Raw genomic sequence first — 23152 nt, 5'->3', positions numbered from 1 at the left:
GAATGCACATCCGTATTAAATAGTCTTATGATGTTGCAACGTTTTTTAAAAGCATAAGCCATTCAATCATACATCTGTAGCAGACCAGTATGCCAGAACATCTGTACCAGTATATCAACTGTGAAAGATTCTATAAATGGACTAGATTTATATAACACATCCTTCCTTCTTCCTTATATAGCACATGGAACATCTGTGTATGACACACATCCTCTTACATGTCTGTCCGGACAATAAAGAACCACTTTATTACCTCTAAACACTGAACAGGAAGTGTTACCTGATTCTGTAAAGATGTAAAGGTCTCTTTCTCTCTGTGTAATGTATAAATACTCTGTGGGCGCTACATGACTCACTCTGTATATACTCTATACACATTATCACTAGAAACAAAAGGGCTGATTCAGACTACTAGAACCCCTGACATTATTGATTGACTGAAAATTCTAGAACTGGAAATACAGTACTAAAAAACCACTAATAACACCCAAGCAACTGCAAAACAACACCCTCGCAGAAATGTGAAAATCTAGTTTATTCTACTTTTTTTTCTCCAGCTCAGTTGTGGAAAACAGATGACAGTGTTAGTATAAACAGAACATTTTAGGACACTACAGCAGGTGCTTTCAAACTTTTTGATGCCATGGATGCCTAAATATGATGGCCCCCTTGCGAAGGCACTCTTTTCCTGAGATATAAAAGCAGCTAAATATTTTTATGTATTGATATTTGTTAAGACCCTTTGATACTGTGTGAAAACAATTTATAAACAACATATTGTTTGCAAAATTAAATAATGTCTTTTCTATTGCCACTCAAAAAACAAAAAAACAAAAAAACAAAAACAATATATATATATATATATTAGCCAATTTGTATGCATTTAAATTTCATAACAAAATGTAATTTTGTAATTTTCTACAAAATTAAATTAATGAAACTTAAAATATTTAGTCTTATTTGTTTTATTTTGTTAAAGATTACTCAGTTTAATTTGATGGAATTTTGTTATGAAATTGAAATGCCAAAATATATTTATTTTTTATTTATTTTATTTGGGATTTTCTCCCCAGTTTGCCTCCGCGTCTGAGACCGTCAATCCACGCATCTTATCACGTGGCTTGTTGATCGCATTACCGCGGAGATGTAGTGCGTGTGGAGGCTTCACATGCTATATTCTCCGCGGCATCCACGCACAACTCACCACGCGCCCCACCGAGAGCGAGAACCACATTATAGTGACCACGAGGAGGTTACCCAACGTGACTCTACCCACCCTAGCAACCGGGCCAATTGGTTGCTTACGAAGCCTGACTGGAGTCACTCAGCACGCCCTGGATTCGACCTTGCGACTCCAGGTGTGTAAAATATATTTTTTTTTACTGAAGCAAAAAGAAGAAAATATATTATTCAAATATTATTATTAATTATTTATTTTATTGCATTTTATTTTACCTTTATTTAACCAGGCAAGTCACTTATGAACAAAATTCTTGTTTACAATAACAATTATTATTAATTAAAATAATATCGGAAAATATATACTTTGTATTAAGTTGACAGTGCAACTTTTTCTGCATAATATTGGAGTAATGTATGTTACGTATAAAAATACAAATATTTTAAATTCAATTGAAATATATTTGTTGACTTGTAGAAAATAATTTTTTTTTTTTACATTTAATAGTCTTTTTATTTATGAAATTTTACAAGAACGCTGCACAAGAGGATCTTAAGAAAGAAGCCATGATCTCTATAATCAGATTTCACAGTAAAATGTGTTTAATCTAAAAATGCTACGATGAACAAGTCTGGCAGGAAGTGATGAAATATGTTTATTACCATAATATATCATTGCACAAGGCCAGCAAATAAAGAAAGTATCAAATCTCAAGACTGCATGAAACATGTATTGGTAAGTGTTCGGAAGTTGTGAATCTTTTCGTACGGTCTAAAACTGGAGAATGTGGAGATATTTTTTTTTTTTAATTAGTTAATGTGCTAAATTGTCCAATATAATTTCTTATTTCTTCATTTATTGGTTAGAGTGAAATATGACTGTGATATGTTTTGTGAGATTCACTCTTTAAAAAGGCAAAACAATAGATTGAAAGATAGAAAGTGCCATTAATTTCTGTTTTGGCGGGATGAAAATGCAAACAAGCATGAAGAAGGTGAACTGATGAAGAATTGTCAGATTCATTCTTGTGGCTACAGAGTCTGCTGTGGACGAAGACCACACATAAACATACACACAGGCCGCCTCTATGCGGAGCTCAGATCCATTAGAGATTCCTCCATCACTATTGAAACTCACATTTCCTCCCCGCTCGCACACACACAGCACGTGTCATAATAGCAGAGCCAGATGGTATCCCAGCGACCCGAGAGACAGAGCGACTCTCTAGAGACTTACAGATGAGACATTATGTCCAGAATGGAGAGAATGAGAGAAAGAAAGAGGAAAATCTCCATTTCTCAGGCTCATCCCTCTACAGACATAAACACTAGAGATTACTGAGGAATTCTGTTTCAACAAACAGCAAACTCACTGCTCCAAAACTCTATAAATATCCATCTCCAACACAAATACATGCAAATACATGGGAAGCATCCACAAAACAGTTTCTGTTTCGATTGTAAAACAAAAAGACCAGATGCAAAATGTTATGTTGCAAAAAACTGCCAGAGTTTTGTCAGCAAATTATTTAACAGCAAAAACCGCTGTTATGCCAGATTTATCTGAATACACATTAAAAAACTGTGCAGTTTTCAAGTTTGTTGTTAAATATTTTAATCTATTTTAAATCTAAATGTTAAAAATTAATCTTAATGCTAAATCTAGTTAAAGCTTGCATATAAATCTAATATACTGTAATTTCACATTTATATTCTACTCCATTTTTTTTTCTTTTCTACTGTATTCTATTCTAAATGTCAAATCTGCACCTTAAAGGAATGTTCCAGGTTAAAAACAAGTTAAGCTCCATCTACAAATGCAAAGAAATCTACATACAATGGAAGTCTATTGGGAAATCATTGTATGTTTGCCCGATAGACTTCCATTCTATGCACGTAACTATCGACACGGTTTGATGTTTGTTTTTAGAAACGGAAGGAGAGGTCAAAATTATTATCTATGCCATGTCATCAATAGAGATTAAGTTGTATTTAACCGGAATATCACTCTAAATCCAAAGATTGTGTCTTTTACTAAACAGTGCGGCAGTATCAACTTACACTCATGAATTAGTGGATCTAAAAACACATTTTGTACACAATTTAGTGTTTAAATGAGAGTTCTGGATCATAGTTACCGTGGTGTTTTATAACGGGATAGCCCGGGTGTGACATGCACACACATGACTCAGACGTGTAGAATAAATAACATGAATTCAACACAACAGGAGGTCAGGGGTCAACCCATGACCTCTGGAATCCTGTTATCCCACCACTTCTTTCTTCCTCTACACACTTCCTCTTTCTCTGTCTCATTTCCCGCCTTTTCCTTCACCCATCCAAAACCTCATTTCTGTCAATTAGTCTGTTCCTCTTCCTGTCCATCTGTTGTCAATGTCTCTATTAACACTGTTCTGTCTTGCTTTAGAGTTTAGAATTGATCTGTTCACTTCAAATCCTTACATCTAAATCTGTGTTTCTCAACTGGGTTGTGACCCAAAAATGGATAGCAGGTCTGTTTTGATAGGTTTTGACAGCTTAGCAGACAGCAGGGGAAAACAATGCTTAATGCAAATAATAAAGTGCAACTAACTATATAATTGTGCATAGTTTAGATAGCAAAATGCATAGGATAATTACATTTTAAAAGTGAGGATAAAACACTTCCCATGTCTTTTGTTGTCGATATCAAAGGTGTCCAATCAAACTCTATGGTGTTATGGTGCAAATTCTGTCACTTGGAAGAAGCTAGCCAAATTAGACACATCGCCATAAACAGGTTGTGCAACATGCCCTTCGCCTTGAAAAGCATGAACAAAACTACTCGAGTAAAAAAAAACGACTCTGACTACATTAGCAAGGATAGACATGGTTTGTGTCAAACCACAGTGTCGTTTCATTTGGTGAACCACTGGCCATCGAAACCACTGAAATTTACGAGATGTTAAAAAGCATGTTTAATGATTGGGGGCCTCAGTGGTAAAGACGCTGGCTACCACCCGTGCTGAGTGACTCCAGCCGGGTCTCCTAAGCAACCAAAATGGCCCGGTTGCTAGGGAGGGTAGAGCCACACAGGGTAACCTCCTCGTGATCACTATAATGTGGTTTGCTCTCGGTGGGACGCGTGGTGAGTTGTGCGTGGATGCCGCGGTGGATGGTGTGAAGCCTCCACACGCGCTATATCTCCGCGGTAACGCGCTCAACAAGCCACGTGATAAGATGCGCGGACTGACGATCTCAGATGCGGAGACAACTGAGATTCGTCCTCCGCCACTCGGATTGAGGCAAGTCACTGCGCCACCATGAGGACTTAGAGCGCATTGGGAATTGGGCATTCCAAATTGGGAGAAAAAGGGGAAAAAATCCAACAAAAAATATATTAATAAATAATAATAAAATAAATTAAAAAGCATGTTTAATGCATTATTTAATGCATAAATAGCATATTGTTGGGCCTTTGCAGTTGGATTATTACTTAATTATTATGTGTGATTTTAAAGGGAATAGTTCGCCCAACAAATCCTGTAATCATTTACTTACTCTCATGTTATTCAAACTCTGTTCTTTCTTCTATGGAACACAAGAGGAGATGTATGGCAGAATGTTAGCCTCAGTCACCATTCACTTTCAGTGAATGCAAAAAAGATACAATGAAAGTAGAAGCTGATGACTGAAGCTGAGAGGATATTCTGCATAACATTTCCTTTTGTGTTCACAGAGAATAAAGAAAGGGATTGGGATAAGGAACAACATGAGGGTGAACTATTCTTTTAAGCACATTTTGTTTACTTTCGTGTGAAAATGTTGGTACTGTGTTGGGTGGGCACTAAATCTGGGACCTACAGCAAAACCAGTTGAGAACCACTGATCACTAAATCCCTCTTTTCCCTCTAACCACCATGTTACCAACTCTATTATTTCAATGCTCTCTAAACCCCTTATTTTACTGTATCTTTATTGAGTCCTCCCTTCTTGTTTGATACTCGCCAGATTTACCTCAGCTAAATTATTTTCTTTTGGTTTCTTAATATATCTGCAGTCTATTCCCTCGTGTTCTTCACCTCCTCTTCCTTTCATCTGTCTCTTTCTTTCCTCCCTCATCCTGTTTAGTCAGAGCACTCACACCTACAAGTCTGTTGAAGTTTCTGGAAGCCAACGAGACTCAACTGTTCCTTGTCTCAAACAAATGCTAAAAAATAACAGCTGCAAACCCGGCCATAATCATGACTTTGTAATTTCCGTGTAACACAAGAGGAGATGTTCTGCAGAATTTTAGGGACCAACAGCCTTAGTCACCATTCAGTTTCACTGCATATTTTGTCCGTACAATGAAAGAGAATGGTGACTGAGTCTCAGATTCTGCCTAACTTCTCCTTTTGTGTTTCACAGAGGAAAGTAAGTCATACGAATTTGTAATGACATGAGGGTGAGTAAAATCAAAACAAACATAAAATAAATGTACATTTTCATATAGAGTTTTTAGGGCCATTTAGATTTTTTACACATCTTCATGACAGTTATGCACACTTTCCACCCAATTCTCATTACCGCAATGCAGAAAAACATGGTCATTGTGATATCACTACCGCAAAGTGAAACAAAAATATATTTTAATTGTTAAATATTTTTCACATCAAGGCAGTAATCCCTTGGTACCAGTTTTTGGAAAGTTACTCTAAAATTTGAATCCACTGTCTACAAATGACTAATTACTTTTCTCAAATTTACTTTACTGATTATTTCATGGAAAAGTAATCACATTACAAATTGCTTTAATTCGAAGTTACTTTCTAAAACAATTTTCACAGAAGAGTTTTTTGCTTTCAAGCTCAACGAATTCAGAATAATGTCTATATTTCTTCCTTGTTCATTGTCGCTGTCTCTTCAGCTGTCACAGAAACAAACAGACGTATATATGAATATAATTCATGTCTTAAATGTATTATACATAAACTATATTTTAGAAATATGTGTACACCACGTAATGTACTTAAAAGTCATTAACTTGTTTGAAAGTCAGTAATTAATCTGATTACGAGAATTTAAAATGTAATGCACTACACCACTTTTTTGACTTCAAAAGTAATTAGATTATAGTAACTAGTTACTTTGTTGTCAGATTACACCCAATACTGCCTTTCATTTTTGCTACAACAGCATATATTTTTTTACTAATATATAGTGAAAAAAAAATATGTTCACGGTAATGTCATCATTGAAAACAATGGGAAAAGTAAAAGTAAAACATCAAGACACATTGTGGTAATGTGAATTGGAGGGTAAATTGTGCTTAAGTGTCCTGAAATAAAAACACAATGCAAAAAATCTTAATCACCCTAAATGTAGGCTTCATTTTATTTATGCAAAATCTACTTTCATATTTTTTTGTATGGATTTTCTTGACCGCTTTAATGAGAATCACTCATAGGAACCGCATTAAAGATTATCATTGCTCACAAGCATAAATCTAAAAAAAAAAAAAACAAGAAGGTATAACTCTGGAGATAGTGCAAATGAAGATTCAACAAGACAAAAACAGCCCTGGGGTTGTAACATTAACCCCAAATTCCTTTCTACCTACACAGGAAAGAGAAAAATCCATCATGAACAAAATGACTCAACAGCGAGGAATCTCATTGGCTGTGGAGACGAGTGTGCTCACCTCATTGGCTGAGTTCATAAAGTGCTTCCTAGTCAAAGTCATGTTTAGTGTGTTGTTATGACTCAACATGGGAGTTTTGACAAACACAAAGTCACTCCTGCTGGAAAGAGTGGAGTAGCAAGGCCTGTAGGTCCGTGTGTTGGGTTCCTGAGGGCCTCCAACCACCTCCATATATCTAATGGGTCCATCAGTGTTAAGTTGGAGATGAAGATCCTTATGGGTTCTATGTTGGTAGGCATGCCTGGAACGGAAGCCTGTTCTGGAGTAGCAGCATGCCGAACCACCTTTATGTCTAATGCAACGTACCAAGAGCACCGCCATGGTCAGCAGAGACACCAGAGTTACACATCCCAGGGAGATGATGAGGTACAGGGTAACATCTGTTATTCCTGTCACCTTGTGCGAGAACGTTGTCGTTCGGAAGTCTGTGGATTTGTCTGCACTTTTCTCTTCTACAGTAACCGTAACTGAAACACTAGTGGACATAGGCGGCTCGCCATTGTCCCGTATCACCACTATGAAATTGTAGGCTGGGCTAGTTTTGTCGCCAGATTCATCGTCCATGAGTTTCTGTGCAATGCAAAGCTCGCCCGTGTGGACGTCGATGTGAAACAGCAACGAATCGTCCCCTGGTGGGATGGTGTAGAACAGCCAGGCATTGTGGCCGCTGTCGGGGTCGACGGCGACAATTTTATTCACACGATGCCCGACGGGGGCAGAGTGGGGTACGGTTAGTTGAAGCCCTGAGTCTTCGGAGTGGGTGGGGTAAAGGATGACGGGTGGGTTGTCGTTTTGGTCGATCACGAAAACGTGGACTGTGACGTTAGATGTTTGCGGCGGCGTTCCAGCATCGCGAACCTGCACCTCTATCTTGAACGTGTTCATTTGCTCGTAATCCAGAGTGCGCATGGTGAATATATTCCCATTCTCAGGGTTTATGTAGACGTACGAGGATACAGGGCTGCCATGGATGGTGGTCGGTAAAATGGAGTACGAAAGACGTGCGTTATCGCCGACGTCTGGGTCTGACGCCGTGACGGCCACTACTGGCGTTCCAGGTGCGTTATTCTCAGCTACATCCACAGAGTATGAAGACTGCGAGAACACTGGAGCATTGTCGTTGACGTCCAAGAGACGGACCGCAAACATCTTCTGAGAGGATAGTGGAGGTGAGCCGGAGTCAGTTGCCGTGACAACAATGGTGTATTCATCCACCGCTTCTCTGTCTAGTCGTCCTTCGGTTACAAGTGTGTAGTGTTCACCAAAGGCTGATTTTAGTTTAAATGGAAGCCCATGAGATACTCGAAGTGTCACTTTACCATTGTCCTCCGAATCTAAGTCTTTTGCACTGATCAAGGCGATAACAGTGCCGGTTTCAGCATCCTCCCGGATAGGGCTGGTGAGAGAGGTTAATGTCACCTCTGGAGTGTTATCATTCACATCGATTATTTCCACTTTAATGTTGCATGACCCCTCCATGGAGGGAGAGCCACCATCCCTGGCCTGGACTGTTATGTCATACACACTGGCTTCCTCATAGTCCACATCTCCCACAACACGGATTTCCCCCGTTTTAGAATCCACACTGAAAATTTTAAGTATTCTTTCTGGACTATATTTACTGAATAGGTAAGATATTTTACCATTAATCCCAGAGTCTACATCAGTGGCGTTCAGTTGTGCCACAAGTGTTCCTGGAAGAGAGTTTTCCAAAAGACTAACCCTTTTCACCGGCTCGTCAAACACTGGCGCATTGTCATTCACGTCCAGAATTTTAATAAGCAGAAGGGTGGTCCCGGATTTCTCCGGTTGTCCCCCGTCCACGGCCGTGAGCAAAAGACGGAACGCGGCCTGCGTTTCACGGTCCATAGGCTTTTCTAAAACGAGCTCTGGAAATTTACTGCCGTCGCTTTTCGTTACAACGTTTAAAATAAAATAGTCGCTCGTGGAGAGGCTGTAGGTGCGCAACGAGTTAATTCCCACATCGGGATCGTGCGCGCTCTCCAGGCGGAACCTCGTTCCGGGAGCGGCCGCCTCGGATATCTCCAGCGACGAATTCGCGTTTGGAAACTGCGGCGCGTTGTCGTTCACATCCTCAATTTGAACAAGAACTCTGTGTATTTCCAGCGGGTTTTGAAGGAGGATTTGAAGGTGCAACGAACATGTCGAAGTCAATGCGCATATGCGCTCCCTATCAACAGTCTCTCTAATTACTAAGGCACCGTTAGATGGATTCACCTCGAAATATTGCGCGTTAGCTTCCGACACGACCTGTAGGTTTCTGTCCGTAATCCTCTGAGCGCTGAGACCCAAATCCCTCGCGATATTCCCAACGACGGACCCCGGTTTCTGCTCCTCCGGTGCCGAATAGCGGAGCTCACCGGACGCGCTTGAGAGGCGCATGGTGAGGGAGAGCGCGAGGCAGAACACAGGCCACGAGCGTCTCCACTCCATTGTGCGCGATCCGGAGAAGAGGAAAAAAGTTTTAACTTTTTATCCTTATCGAAACCATATTTCCGTTAAAGCGACGCTACCATGGCGTGCGTACCGTAATCCGATTGACTCTGAGTGAAGGTAAAAGTTTGAAATCACTCATGATGGTTGTAAACTTTTCGGTAAATCACGAGAGGACAAAAACAGTCCTCCATCCCGCTTCTCTCCAAAACTCCCTGAATTAGCTGCGCCTCCGCTGCGCAACAGGGCGGAGACTGTGAGCCACAAAGAGAACTGTCACACACACACACACACACACACACACACACACACACACACACACACACACACACACACACACACACACACACACACACACACACACACACACACACTCTCTCTCTCTCTCTCTCTCTCTCTCTCTCTTTCTCTCCACCTGGTGTTAGGAGAGAATGAGAACACTCACAGCTCAGGTCGACCTGTTTCCAGCACACATGTCAGTGATCCCATGTGCTTTAAAATATTTACGAGCCCAGATAAAGAACATTAGAGACTCTAAAGGAACGCTGCCAATTTGTGAAGATAGCCACAGACCACAACGACACAAAACATCTAGTGAAAACTAGATTAGGGTAATGAGTAAACAGTTATATTATTACGATTAACAATTAATAAAGTATATGTGTGTGTGTGTGTGTGTGTGTGTGTGTATATAGGGTGGTTCAGATACAGTATGTAGAATATATCCAAAACTCTCCATTTCCAAAGTGTACTACAATGATGAGCCACTAGACGGCTCAGTTTCTAAAGAAGCGTTGCCAGAAAAGTGTTTGTAACCCCAAGCCTCATAAAAACCCTTTGGAAATGCCTGAACATACTAATTATAGTAGTGTAAACAAGGAAAGCAGCAACAGAATATGGAAAAAAGGACATTTTGGGCCAACTATAGTGAAAGCTCATCACATCAATGCATAGTATCTAATAAAGACGGACATGTCCAGACAAACATACTAAAAGTCTGAGATCACTAGTGAAATGCATCTATTTAAATGAATTAACTGACCTGAAAACAAACATTATATTACATATTATATAATCAGCATTACAATTTAAGTGACAAGTTGTACTGAAAAGCTAACCTTCATTTTTGGTTTGTGACTCTTTTACCTTATGACAGCATGCACAAAACCTGATGATCATGTTATCCAGCACGATTTGAGAATGTACCAAATATGTTAGAATACAAAGACAGCAAAAAACAAAAACAAAACTGACCTTTTGTAAAAGAAGTTAATATGGCTCAATATTAAAAATGTGCTTACATTTGATTAGTGACTAAGAAAGTGTGTAGAGTCTTAAATAATCATTTTTTATTTAACATCAGATTTTTAAGATCCTAAAAAGTTCATGTTTAAATGGGGTGGGGTCTCACAATGTTAGGCCTCACTGTAAATAGGCAGACAGACAGGCAGACATATAGATACGTAGATAGACAGACAAACTGATAAACTGATTGATAGATAGATAGATATCACTTATCAAGCAAAATCCAATCATAACTGATGCAATCAATTGGTTATACTTTACTGATATTGATGCCAATACTGATGGATATCTGCTAGAAATAACTTCAGAAATACACATAAATGCATTTCACATAGTATGGAGCGGCATCTAACATACTGATCATGTCCCAAACGTCTGTGGTGCTACTGGCCTTCACCAGAGTGAATTCACTGAACTCAAATCATAAATCATTCGCATGATTTTAAGCCAATCAATCAAATGTCATTCTTCCTTTAAAAAAAGAAGAACCGTAAATATTCTATATTGTAGCACTACATTACTCACAACAACAACAACAACAATAATAATAGTTTTGTTGCTATTGTGTAATTTCTATAATGATCTTTATGTTTTTAATGGATATTATGCACATGGGGATGTATAATAGTGAATTAAATCAATGACAATGTTAATGACAACAACAACTATCGTCATCATCATCATCATTTGTTGTTGGTTATGTTGCTATTATGTGATTTCTATAATAATACAATGTATTTATAACTAATCTTCCTTTAGAACCACATAGAAAACACATAAAGTGGTCATATAAATATCCTATATTGTAGCATTACATTACTGACAATAACAACAACAACAATAATAATAATAATAATTATTATTATTATTATAATAGTTTTGTTGCTATTGTGTGATTTCTATAATTATATTTATGGTTATTATGAATATTATGCACAGGGTGTTGGATAAATATAGTGTATTAATTCACAGTAGCAATGACAATGTTAATAATAATAAATATAAACGATAATAGTATTTTTATCATTATCAATGACAGAGTTTTTTTGTTGTTGAATTTGTTGCTATTTTGTGATTTTTTTGACACAATATATTTATAACTTTTTATTCTGACTTTAAAAATGCTTAAAAATGTTGTTATATACTGTAAATATATTGTAGCACTAAATAGATCACACAATAACAACAACAATCTTATTGACAATAATAATAAAAATAATACAGATAAATAACTTTATTTACACTTCTATTATGTGATTTCTATAATGGAATGTATGGTATTTATGGATAGTATGCACAAGGGGTTGTATAAATGTAGTGTATTAAATCACAATAGCAACAACAATGTGAATAATAATAATAATAATAATAATAATAATAATAATAATAATAATAATAATGTTTGTTTTGTTGCTATTGTGTGATTTCTATAAATCTGTAAATATTTATGTAAATCCCTGATGCAGTCTAATGTAAATAAATATTTGTGCTTTCAATAAACATCAAACATGTATGACCTCATAAAAATGTAAACTACAAGCTTCTTTACTGCAGCCCTGTGGTGAACTCATTGAACTGCAGCTCTGCACATATTATTCAGCTGCAGGAGGGAGGGGCTCACAGAAAACATGCAGCAGAAGCGCTCATACATTTCTCCATACAGCAAATGAACAGTCAGATCTAAATAATAAAATAACATAAATATAAACACACAATTTTCTAATTAAAAAGTGATCTGTTAGGGGATATTTAATACAGTAAAATGGCCCCAGAACAACAAAGGAATTGATACTGAGAGAGTGAGAGAGAGAGAGAGAGAGAGAGAGAGAGAGAGAGAGAGAGAGAGAGAGAGTAAAGAGATAGATAGAGAGACAGAGAAAGAGACAGAGAAAGATAAAGAGATAGAACCATGACAGAACAAGAAAAAATGAATATAATACTTGGAGAGGGACACACAGCAGCACTGGCTGCAAGATAGGTTTTAACGTGTCACAGCCTGAGAGACAGTGGGTGAATATGTTTTATGTGCTTTACCCCAGTGCGTCACCCCAATGTTCACCAAAGTGACCCTCAGTACATGTATGTGTGTGAATATACTCTATGTGTATACAGTATGTAGACGTGTTATTGATCTTCAGTTTTATGTCAATACTGTGATCTTCTGCCGTTCAGGAATATTATAATATATAATAATGTTGTTTAACTGTCCTTAAACTATTGATTAATGTTTTATCTTTATCTTTATTTTTATTTTTTTATTTTTTATTTATTTTTTAAATACAACCTCTGCTTTGGCAATATTGTATTATCCACAGTCATGCCAATAAAGCCATTTTGAATTTGCTATATAAATATAGAGATAAAGAGATAGATAGACAGAGAGAGAGAGATAAAGAGATAGATAGAGTGACAGAGAAAGAGAGAGAGAGATTAAGAGTTAGAGAGAGAGATAAAGATTAGACAGATAGATAGATAGATAGATAGATAGATAGAGAGATAGATAGAGAGAGAGAGATAGATAGATAGATAGAGAGAGAGATAAAGAGATAGTGATAGAGAAAGAGAGAGAGATGAAGAGTTAGAGAGATAAAGAGTTAGATAGAGAGATAGATAGATAGATAGAGATAAAGAGATAGAGTGATAGAGAAAGAGAAAGAGAGAGATAAAGATTAGATAGATAGATAGATAGATAGAGAGAGAGAGATAAAGAGATAGATAGAGTGATAGAGAAAGAGAGAGAGAGATAAAGATTAGATAGATAGATGGATAGATAGATAGAGAGAGATAAAGAGATAGATAGAGAGATAGATAGATAGAGAGAGAGATAAAGAGATAGAGTGATAGAGAAAGAGAGAGAGATGAAGAGTTAGATAGATAGATAGATAGATAGAGAGAGAGAAATAAAGAGATAGATAGAGTGATAGAGAAAGAGAGAGAGAGATAAAGATTAGATAGATGGATAGATAGATAGAGAGAGAGATAAAGAGAGTGATAGAGAAAGAGAGAGAGATGAAGAGTTAGAGAGATAAAGAGTTAGATAGAGAGATAGATAGATAGATAGAGATAAAGAGATAGAGTGATAGAGAAAGAGAAAGAGAGAGATAAAGATTAGATAGATAGATAGATAGATAGAGAGAGAGAGATAAAGAGATAGATAGAGTGATAGAGAAAGAGAGAGAGAGATAAAGATTAGATAGATAGATGGATAGATAGATAGAGATAAAGAGATAGATAGAGAGATAGATAGATAGAGAGAGAGAGAGATAAAGAGATAGAGTGATAGAGAAAGAGAGAGAGATGAAGAGTTAGATAGATAGATAGATAGATAGAGAGAGAGAGATAAAGAGATAGATAGAGTGATAGAGAAAGAGAGAGAGATAAAGATTAGATAGATGGATAGATAGATAGAGAGAGAGATAAAGAGAGTGATAGAGAAAGAGAGAGAGATGAAGAGTTAGAGAGATAAAGAGTTAGATAGAGAGATAGATAGATAGATAGAGATAAAGAGATAGAGTGATAGAGAAAGAGAAAGAGAGAGATAAAGATAGATAGATAGATAGATAGATAGATAGAGAGAGATAAAGAGATAGATAGAGAGATAGATAAAGAGAGAGAGAGATAAAGATTAGATAGATAGATAGATAGATAGATAGAGATAAAGAGATAGATAGACAGATAGATAGATAGAGAGAGAGATAAAGAGATGAGGATAGAAAGAGAGAGATGAAGAGTTAGATAGATAGATAGATAGAGAGAGAGATAAAGAGATAGAAGAGTGATAGATAGATAGATAGATAGACAGATAGAGAGAGAGATAAAGAGAGTGATAGAGAAAGAGAGAGAGATGAAGAGTTAGAGAGATAAAGAGTTAGATAGAGAGATAGATAGATAGATAGAGATAAAGAGATAGAGTGATAGAGAAAGAGAAAGAGAGAGATAAAGATTAGATAGATAGATAGATAGAGAGAGAGAGATAAAGAGATAGATAGAGTGATAGAGAAAGAGAGAGAGAGATAAAGATTAGATAGATAGATGGATAGATAGATAGAGATAAAGAGATAGATAGAGAGATAGATAGATAGAGAGAGAGATAAAGAGATAGAGTGATAGAGAAAGAGAGAGAGATGAAGAGTTAGATAGATAGATAGATAGATAGATAGAGAGAGAGATAAAGAGATAGATAGAGTGATAGAGAAAGAGAGAGAGAGATAAAGATTAGATAGATAGATAGATAGATAGAGAGAGATAAAGAGATAGATAGAGAGATAGATAGAGAGAGATAAAGAGATAGATAGATAGAGATAAAGAGATAGAGTGATAGAGAAAGAGAGAGAGATGAAGAGTTAGATAGATAGATAGATAGATAGAGAGAGATAAAGAGATAGATAGAGTGAGATAGACGAATAGATAGAGAGATAGATAGATTAGATAGATAGATAGATAGATAGATAGATAGATAGATAGAGAGAGATAAAGAGATAGATAGAGAGATAGATAGAGAGAGAGATAAAGAGAGAGAGAGAGATAAAGAGATAGAGTGATAGAGAAAGAGAGAGAGATGAAGAGTTAGATAGATAGAGAGAGATAAAGAGATAGATAGAGAGATAGATAGATAGATAGAGAGAGATAGAGATAGATAGATAGATAGAGATAAAGAGATAGATAGATAGATAGATAGAGAGAGAGAGATAAAGTGATAGAGAAAGAGAGAGAGATGAAGAGTTAGATAGAGAGATAGATAGAGAGAGAGATAAAGAGATAGATAGATAGATAGATAGAGAGAGAGAGATAAAGAGATAGATAGATAGATAAATAAATAGATAGAGAGATAAAGAGATAGATAGACAGATAGATAGATAGAGAGAGAGATAAAGAGTGAGAGTGATAGAGAAAGAGAGATGAAGAGTTAGATAGATAGAGAGATAAAGAGATAGATAGATAGATAGATAGATAGATAGATAGATAGATAGATAGATAGATAGAGATAAAGAGATATATATAGAGATAGATAGAGAGAGATAAAGAGATAGAGTGATAGAGAAAGAGAGATGAAGAGTTAGATAGATAGATAGAGAGAGAGAGATAAAGAGATAGATAGAGTGATAGAGAAAGAGAGAGAGATGAAGAGTTAGATAGAGAGAGAGAGAGAGAGAGAGATAAAGAGATAGATAGAGTGATAGAGAAAGAGAGAGAGATGAAGAGTTAGATAGAGAGAGAGAGAGAGAGAGATAAAGAGATAGATAGAGTGATAGAGAAAGAGAGAGAGATGAAGAGTTAGATAGAGAGAGAGAGAGAGAGAGAGAGATAAAGAGATAGATAGAGTGATAGAGAAAGAGAGAGAGATGAAGAGTTAGATAGAGAGAGAGAGAGAGAGAGAGAGATAAAGATTGCAGCACAGCTGTTTTATCTTGCCCTTCTCTATGTCCCACAATGTTGTAAAGAAATGTATTCAGATTTTGTCTTTGTATAACCACTCCAAAAATATTTAAAAGCAACTTTAAAAACATTATCAGAAAGTAGGGACACATTAAAATGCCAATAGGCACTTTTGCATTTCACATCTTTAACAAAGATAGAAACTTGTACAAGGGAATGATCTGAAATACCAGCTGGGTGTATTACGCAACCTTTAAGTACATTACTCTGATGTTTAAAACAGTAAAATCTATCAAGCCCAGCCAAAGACAAAAAAATATTTTTAATATGAGTCCAAGTATATTGACATTGAGTAGTATGAAAAAGCCTCCAAACATCACATAGATCATTCGCCTCAATTAATTTAACAAGACATCTCTTACTGGCCCCATGTGGTTCTGGGTGGTTTCTATCCAAAACTGCATTTTCAGTGCAGTTAAAATCACCACCCAGGAACATGTATCCATCATCATTACTACAGTTACTAATTACAGTATTTAGAGTGTTTAAATAGAGCACCCTTTCTGTACCTACTGTTGGAGCATATACATTGATGAAAGTCAATTTTACATTTTCAAATACAGCTTGTATTTTTAACAAGGGACCCTTAATAATTTCCTCAGTAACACAAGAAATAGGTAAAAAATCTCTAGAAAACAAGATACCAACTCCACCACTGTTACTACTCTTATGACTGAGAAAAACTTCCCCATCCCATTCCTTCTTCCATGCAGTTTCATTCTCAGCTGTGCTGTGCGTTTCTTGTAAAAAGATGACATTTAATTTGTTAACCTTAAACAAAACGAAAAGGGAAGCTCTCTTCACATCCTCTCTGGCACCATTAATGTTTAAAGAACCCAACTTTATGTCACACATATTAAATGTAAAACTGCATTTAAACAAAACAGAGAGGTCCCCAGCTCCTTTTCCAAAAGCTAATTTTTCAGAAACGGGGGTACATTCAAAATGATGACCTTTTTGGAAGAACTTACTAGTGACAAAACTGGCGTGTAGGTACCTTGAATCACAAGTCCACTCTCAAGTAACTGGTTTACTTTTTCCACATTATCTAGAAAAATCACCACGCCACTATTCATCCAAGAAGCAGATTCAACACTTTCATATCCATCAGTCTCACCGACTGCTAGACTACACTCTTCAACCGAACACCCATCAGGCCGAGACAGTTTAATAGCGTGTCGGCGCGTGAGTTTGTGTAAACTAAACTGTTCACCTGCAGCCATGCTGACCAGCCACGCTGACCAGCCACGCTGGCAGCCGCCGCCTCCACAAAACAAACAAAAAATAAAACCCCACCAAACACTGTTTCTCTAAACAACACCACAAAAACTCAACGGAGAAACAAGAGTTTAGGAAAAAGAGAATTAGAAAACTCACAATCTTCAACACGCTCTCAGCAGCACTCACCACGCTCACTCTCAACACACACTCAGAGATAGAGAGAAAGAGAGAGAGAAGAGAGAGAGAGATAGATAGACAGATAGAGAAAGAGAGAGAGAGATAAAGAGATAGACAGAGAGACAGAGAAAGATAAAGAGATAGAACCATGACAGAACAAGAAAAAATGAATATAATACTTGGAGAGGGACACACAGCAGCACTGGCTGCAAGATACGTTTTAACGTGTCACAGCCTGAGAGACAGTGGGTGAAAATGTTTTATATGTTTTACCCCAGTGCGTCACCCCAATGTTCACCAAAGTGACCCTCAGTACATGTATGTGTGTGAATATACTCTATGTGTATACAGTATGTAGACGTGTTATTTATTGATCTTCAGTTTTATGTCAATACTGTGATCTTCTGCCGTTCAGGAATATTATAATATATAATAATGTTGTTTAACTGTCCTTATTTATTAATGTTTTATCTGAATTTATTTTTTTATTTTTATTTTTTTTATGTTTATATACAACCTCTGCTTTAGCAATATTGTATTATCCACAGTCATGCCAATAAAGCCATTTTGAATTTGCTATATAAATATAGAGAGAGATAGATAGATAGATAGAGAGAGAGAGAGAGATACAGAGATAGATATAGAGATAGAGAGATAAAGAGATAGATAGATAGAGAGAGATAGAGAGAGAGAGAGAGAAAAGAGAGATAGATAGACAGAGAGATAGAGAAAGATACAGAGAGATAGAGAAAGAGAGAGATAGAGAGAGAGAGAGAGAGAGAGAGCTCGTTTCAGCACCACAGGTGCGGACAGCGCCACTCATGCCTCCACATGCAGCAGACCGAGAAAAAACACTCAAAGATCTTCCGCTCCTCAAACACACACCCATAGCAACCGCATCTGTGATCCAATCAGCACTCAACCAAACAGTCAACAACCTCTTCATATAACCAATGAAACTGAACACTAGCTAAATAACAATCCAGAATTTCCCCATCGCAGACGACAATACATTTCTTCACTCAGTTTAAACATTACATGCAACAGCCCTTGTCAAATGGTAAATAAACTAAAAAGGGAAAATGTGAAAGGTTAAATATACTAACATTTAAGGTTTATTGTACTTCAGCTGTAGGTTTCTCTTTACAAAATAAGCAACAGTACAGTATTCAAAAACACTAGATTTTCACTAGGTAGGTTTAATAATAATTAATATTTTTTTTAATAATTAATAATTTTTTAAATAATAATAATTATGATATATATATATAATAATAAGGTTTTATCATAGCTACACTCATAATGTGTATAGATATGAGACAGAATTAATTATGTTTGAGTGTGATGAAAAAAAAATCAGGTTGAGTATTATTTTTAATTTACATATATGTACAATACAAGTATATTACCCCATAATTAGGATAACATTCATTAGATGTTGACGTACATCTTACATTCACCATTAAACTCTTATTGTAATGCATTAATGCATAAAAGAGGTATATTCATCCTCAACTGCCATACAAAAGCATGATATTTAATGTGCATATACACTTAAAAAAATATTTTACCCCATTTATAACATTTATGCATTTCAATTTCATAACAAAATTCAATCAAATTGAATTGTGCATTTTTAAAAAAAATTTTTTTTTAGGTATTTCAATTTTATTTAGTTAAAAATGACTGTGTAAATCATAAAAAAATCACATAAATGTGTAACACTGTTTCAGATGTAGTAACCGAGTCTAGACTGACTTAGACATTAAAGGTATATATATATATATATATATATATATATATATATATATATATATATATATATATATATATACCTTATATATATACAGAAAATTAATTAATATGAATGTAAAAAAAAAAAAAAAAAATCTGGGTTGATACAGAATTCACTTTTTTATCTTTTAAAGTGGAATAATAATATGTGGCTCCCATTACCCCATATTGCATAAATAATAAAACATACAGAACCATTCTGGGTGATAAACCTGTGTTTTGTGTATTCCTCATGAGTGTTTTATTAAAAGTGTTTCTCTTACCTTGATTTGCAGACACAGATGTGGATCATGATGATGAGGAGGAGGAGAAATCACAGCAGCAACACAGAACATGGAAAAGAAGAAAACAGATCTGATTAGAACGCTCCAACAACAAACATGTGTGGGGCCCGTCTAATACTTACCTGTATCAAAACCATTCAGGAAGACAAAATACAACATGATCGATTGTCAGAAAGCTAAATGGATGAAAAAACAGTTTGAGAAGGTTCAGAGAAATCAAACACCTCTGATGATGAGCAGCAGTCACAGACATAAATCCATCAGTTCATCTCACACAAACTCCTTTAATATGTCCTTAGACATCCCGGGACATTTATGAACATGGAGTGATGTTCGGACATAAATACAGAGTGCAGTTTACTCAGGCAAACAGCAGAAGATAGAGCATGCTTAATGTATGAGTGTGTATGTGCGTGCTAAAGTGGTATGAACAGATATCTTGAGAATATCTCGTCTTTATGTGTAGTTTAAAATTATACTAGCTCTTATTTACATTTTACATTAATTAATTGTATACATCTGTTCATAGTATATTTATGTGCATGGAAGAATGGCAAAAATACCCAAAATAAAGAGAAAACATTTGACCCATTATATAAATCCTGCTCTCATCGATATAACCATGCTTTCTGCACACTTCCTCTCCCTTCCCCCATGGCATTAACCCAGAATCTCTGCTAAATACACCACATTGTCTCTGAGAGGGGTGCCAAACTCCTTCAGCAGCACCTCACTACATCACATCCAACTGGTGGAGTGGTGGTGGCGTAGTGGACTAAAGCACTGAACTGGTAAGCAGAAGGTTGTTGGTTTGATCCCCACAGCCACCACCATTGTGTCCTTGAGTAAGGCACTTAACTCCAGGTTGCTCCAGGGGGATTGTCCCTGTAATAAGGGCAAATGCATAAATGTAAATGTAAACTGCCCCCCTGTGGACTCAAACATAATGGTACAGTCCTGCCTGTGAGTCAGCTTGTTGCTGTGGCAACACCATCCCACCAAGGGATGAAAAATGGGCCACAAGATGACAGATATAAACAACATTATAAAAAAATAGAAAGCAGAGGGATATATGAGTTTTTTTTTTAAACATGACAAAGACTATCTACCTCTCACAAATAGAGACAAAATTAACATCATTATCAGAACATTTGCACATAAAAACTGGCTGTTCAGAACACCAAATAGACCGCACAATAACTGCAGGGAGGTGTAGACGGAGAGGAGGAGGGGAAAGAAGAGAAACAGGGTGGAGAGAGAAAGACAGCACTGTTTCCCTTCTTTAGAGAAGTGGTACACTTGATAACATGCTGCAAACCATAAATGATACAGTAAGACAGAAACAGAAAAGCAGAAATAAACATTTGATAAATGTGAAGAAACAAAAAATCCCCAAACATTTAACCTAAACAAATCATATGTTATACACTATAGTTAGACAAATTCAATTTGAAAAACAAAAGCTAAGCCTGTGCCTGGAGATATGGGAGACCTCTATGAATCATTTCTTCTCTTCTGTATGTTAATAAACACTGGAGAAACCAGAGCTACTTGTCACACTTTTTACTCCAGTGAATATTTCTCAGAGTATGTCACATACCTTGAAATCTTGGCTACAAAAAAAGCTATTGAACACTTTCACTGTAATTGTTCAGGAAAAACACACAGTTCACTGAATACACGCTGACCTTTTATGACCCCAAATGTTTGTCGTACTACATGGGGTAAGTTGTCACAGTGGAACTTACTACTTAAACCAGTGGTCAAATTTTCATGTGAACATTGGGGAGGACACATTCCCCCCCCCCCCAATCACAATCTACGCCTCTACACCTACATTAAACAGCCTATTATAGGCTTTTCAGCTAAATTTATTAAGTAAAACAATTATTAAGCATGAAATGATTCATGAAACAACAAAAATGGGAAAGGTAGCATATAAAAATATCAAAACATTGCTTTGGCTGACAAATAGTGTAATTAATACATTTATAACCTTTAAAACACATGTGACAACCAGCCCCAATAAATATGAGACAACATGCCCCGACCTGACTTTCCTAAGAGCACATTTAAATCTTTCTGTAATAATCTGCCTTTATAATACTGATGACTCTTGCCTGAATGTAGTCCAGTATAGTCTGATTATGTGCATTTGTTTACCTAAGAGCTATGAAAAAAATATGACGATTATGAAAATTTATTTGAAGAGCAGAATTCACAAGAATGATTCTAATTTAAAAAGGTTTGTAATAGGTTTTTTTTTTTTTTAATTTACACAAAACCTCTGCTAGAGAAAACACATTTGCACAATTGGACTTTTGACTCCAAATCTCATCGTTACTGAGATAAAAACCTTGTGACAACCAGCCCCGGAGTCCCCAAAACAAATACAACTTTGACCACAGACAATGTGCCATGCTGTTCCATTTTTAAAATGCTTACTTTTAATGTTTTGTATCTTTTATATATCTTTCTTTTTCTTCTTTAACTTTAATTCCATTGTAATACTTTTTTTCTAAAGTACAGAGAGAAATAAGATATGTTGTATGATTTTCTGTATAAACCCTCTCTACAATTTTTTAACAACGACAACAAATTTAAAATTGAAGAAAAAAAAAAAAGGAAACGAATGGTATGAAGGCATTGGCTTTGACTGTGTGTTTGCTGCCACATGGCTTTAGTTTACTGTCTGTCTGTGTGTACAGGTCAATTTATGTGTGTGTGTGATTATCTGCCATACTGTCCCACTGACCTTGATAAACCCTGTTTAATCTCTTTAGAGGATCAGCATGCTGTATGGCCAGAATGAGGACACACACATGCATGCGTACACACTCACATAAACACGAAATAATACACAAAACCTCACAAAGTATAATGCATGTGGATGACCCTGGCAAACTTAATCTTTTTGTTTCTTTGCATGTGCATGTGTGTCATCTGTATTCAAGAGCATGTGTGTTTCAAACAACAGAATTTCTCTGAATCAACAATCATCCTGCATTCATCTGTTCTGAGAGCCACACCTGTTCACAAAGCTCAGGAGAGAGAGATTTCTTAAGGACAGGTAGACTGAAGGTTCAGAGCGAGAAGCAGAGAAGGACAGAAGGCATGAACTCTTGCTTTAAATAGGACATTAATTCATTTATAAATGCTTAAGAGATGGAACAAAACCTCTGACTTTGAAGGAGACTTTGAAGGAAATATTGCAATATTTACCAAAATGCTACAACTGATCCACACCAAGAACTAAACCTATTCATTGAACATATTTTAAACAATTTGCCTGGACCTTACACATGTTTACCTAGTCTTATAAACAAGGACTTTCCATGGACTTCTATATAAAGCTAATTATAATGACTACAGACTAACCGAAACCCTAACCCGAAAAGAAAACAAACAGTAGGTTTCTTCATGGAAGCATTTCAATCATTCAGGAAATCCTAAAAGGTGAATTTGACGTTTTGTTTTATTTCTGTATCCAAACTATAGCAAAGTAAACCAAAACAGACATTTGACAGTATTACGGAGTTGAAGAAGATGCCGTACAATCAGTCAGAGCCCATAAACAATACAGCCATTCAAGCGCAATTTTAAACTCAAGATATATCAGGTAAAAACTAAGTATACAATA

The 23152-nt window shown here is 36.2% G+C and overlaps 1 protein-coding gene across 45 annotated transcripts in view; it reads right to left on the bottom strand.

Moving 5' to 3' along the window:
- The window catches only part of LOC127413200 (protocadherin gamma-A2-like), a 144557-nt gene that overhangs the window by 18558 nt on the left and 102847 nt on the right, over positions 1–23152 (bottom strand). Inside the window, exon 1 of one of the 45 annotated variants that reach the window (XM_051650084.1) lies at positions 6842–9526. The exons of 43 other annotated variants lie outside the window; for them this stretch is intronic. In XM_051650084.1, the coding sequence (XP_051506044.1) occupies positions 6842–9295 (2454 nt within the window). In that variant the 5' untranslated portion in view covers positions 9296–9526. Of the gene's footprint in view, positions 1–6841; positions 9527–23152 lie in introns of those variants that run through there. One more of the 45 variants, XM_051650083.1, reaches the window with a different exon arrangement.

Source organism: Myxocyprinus asiaticus, chromosome 22, assembly GCF_019703515.2.
Source record: "Myxocyprinus asiaticus isolate MX2 ecotype Aquarium Trade chromosome 22, UBuf_Myxa_2, whole genome shotgun sequence".
Taxonomy (NCBI): Eukaryota; Metazoa; Chordata; class Actinopteri; order Cypriniformes; family Catostomidae; genus Myxocyprinus; species Myxocyprinus asiaticus.
This window is presented reverse-complemented; position numbering and strand designations above follow the sequence as displayed.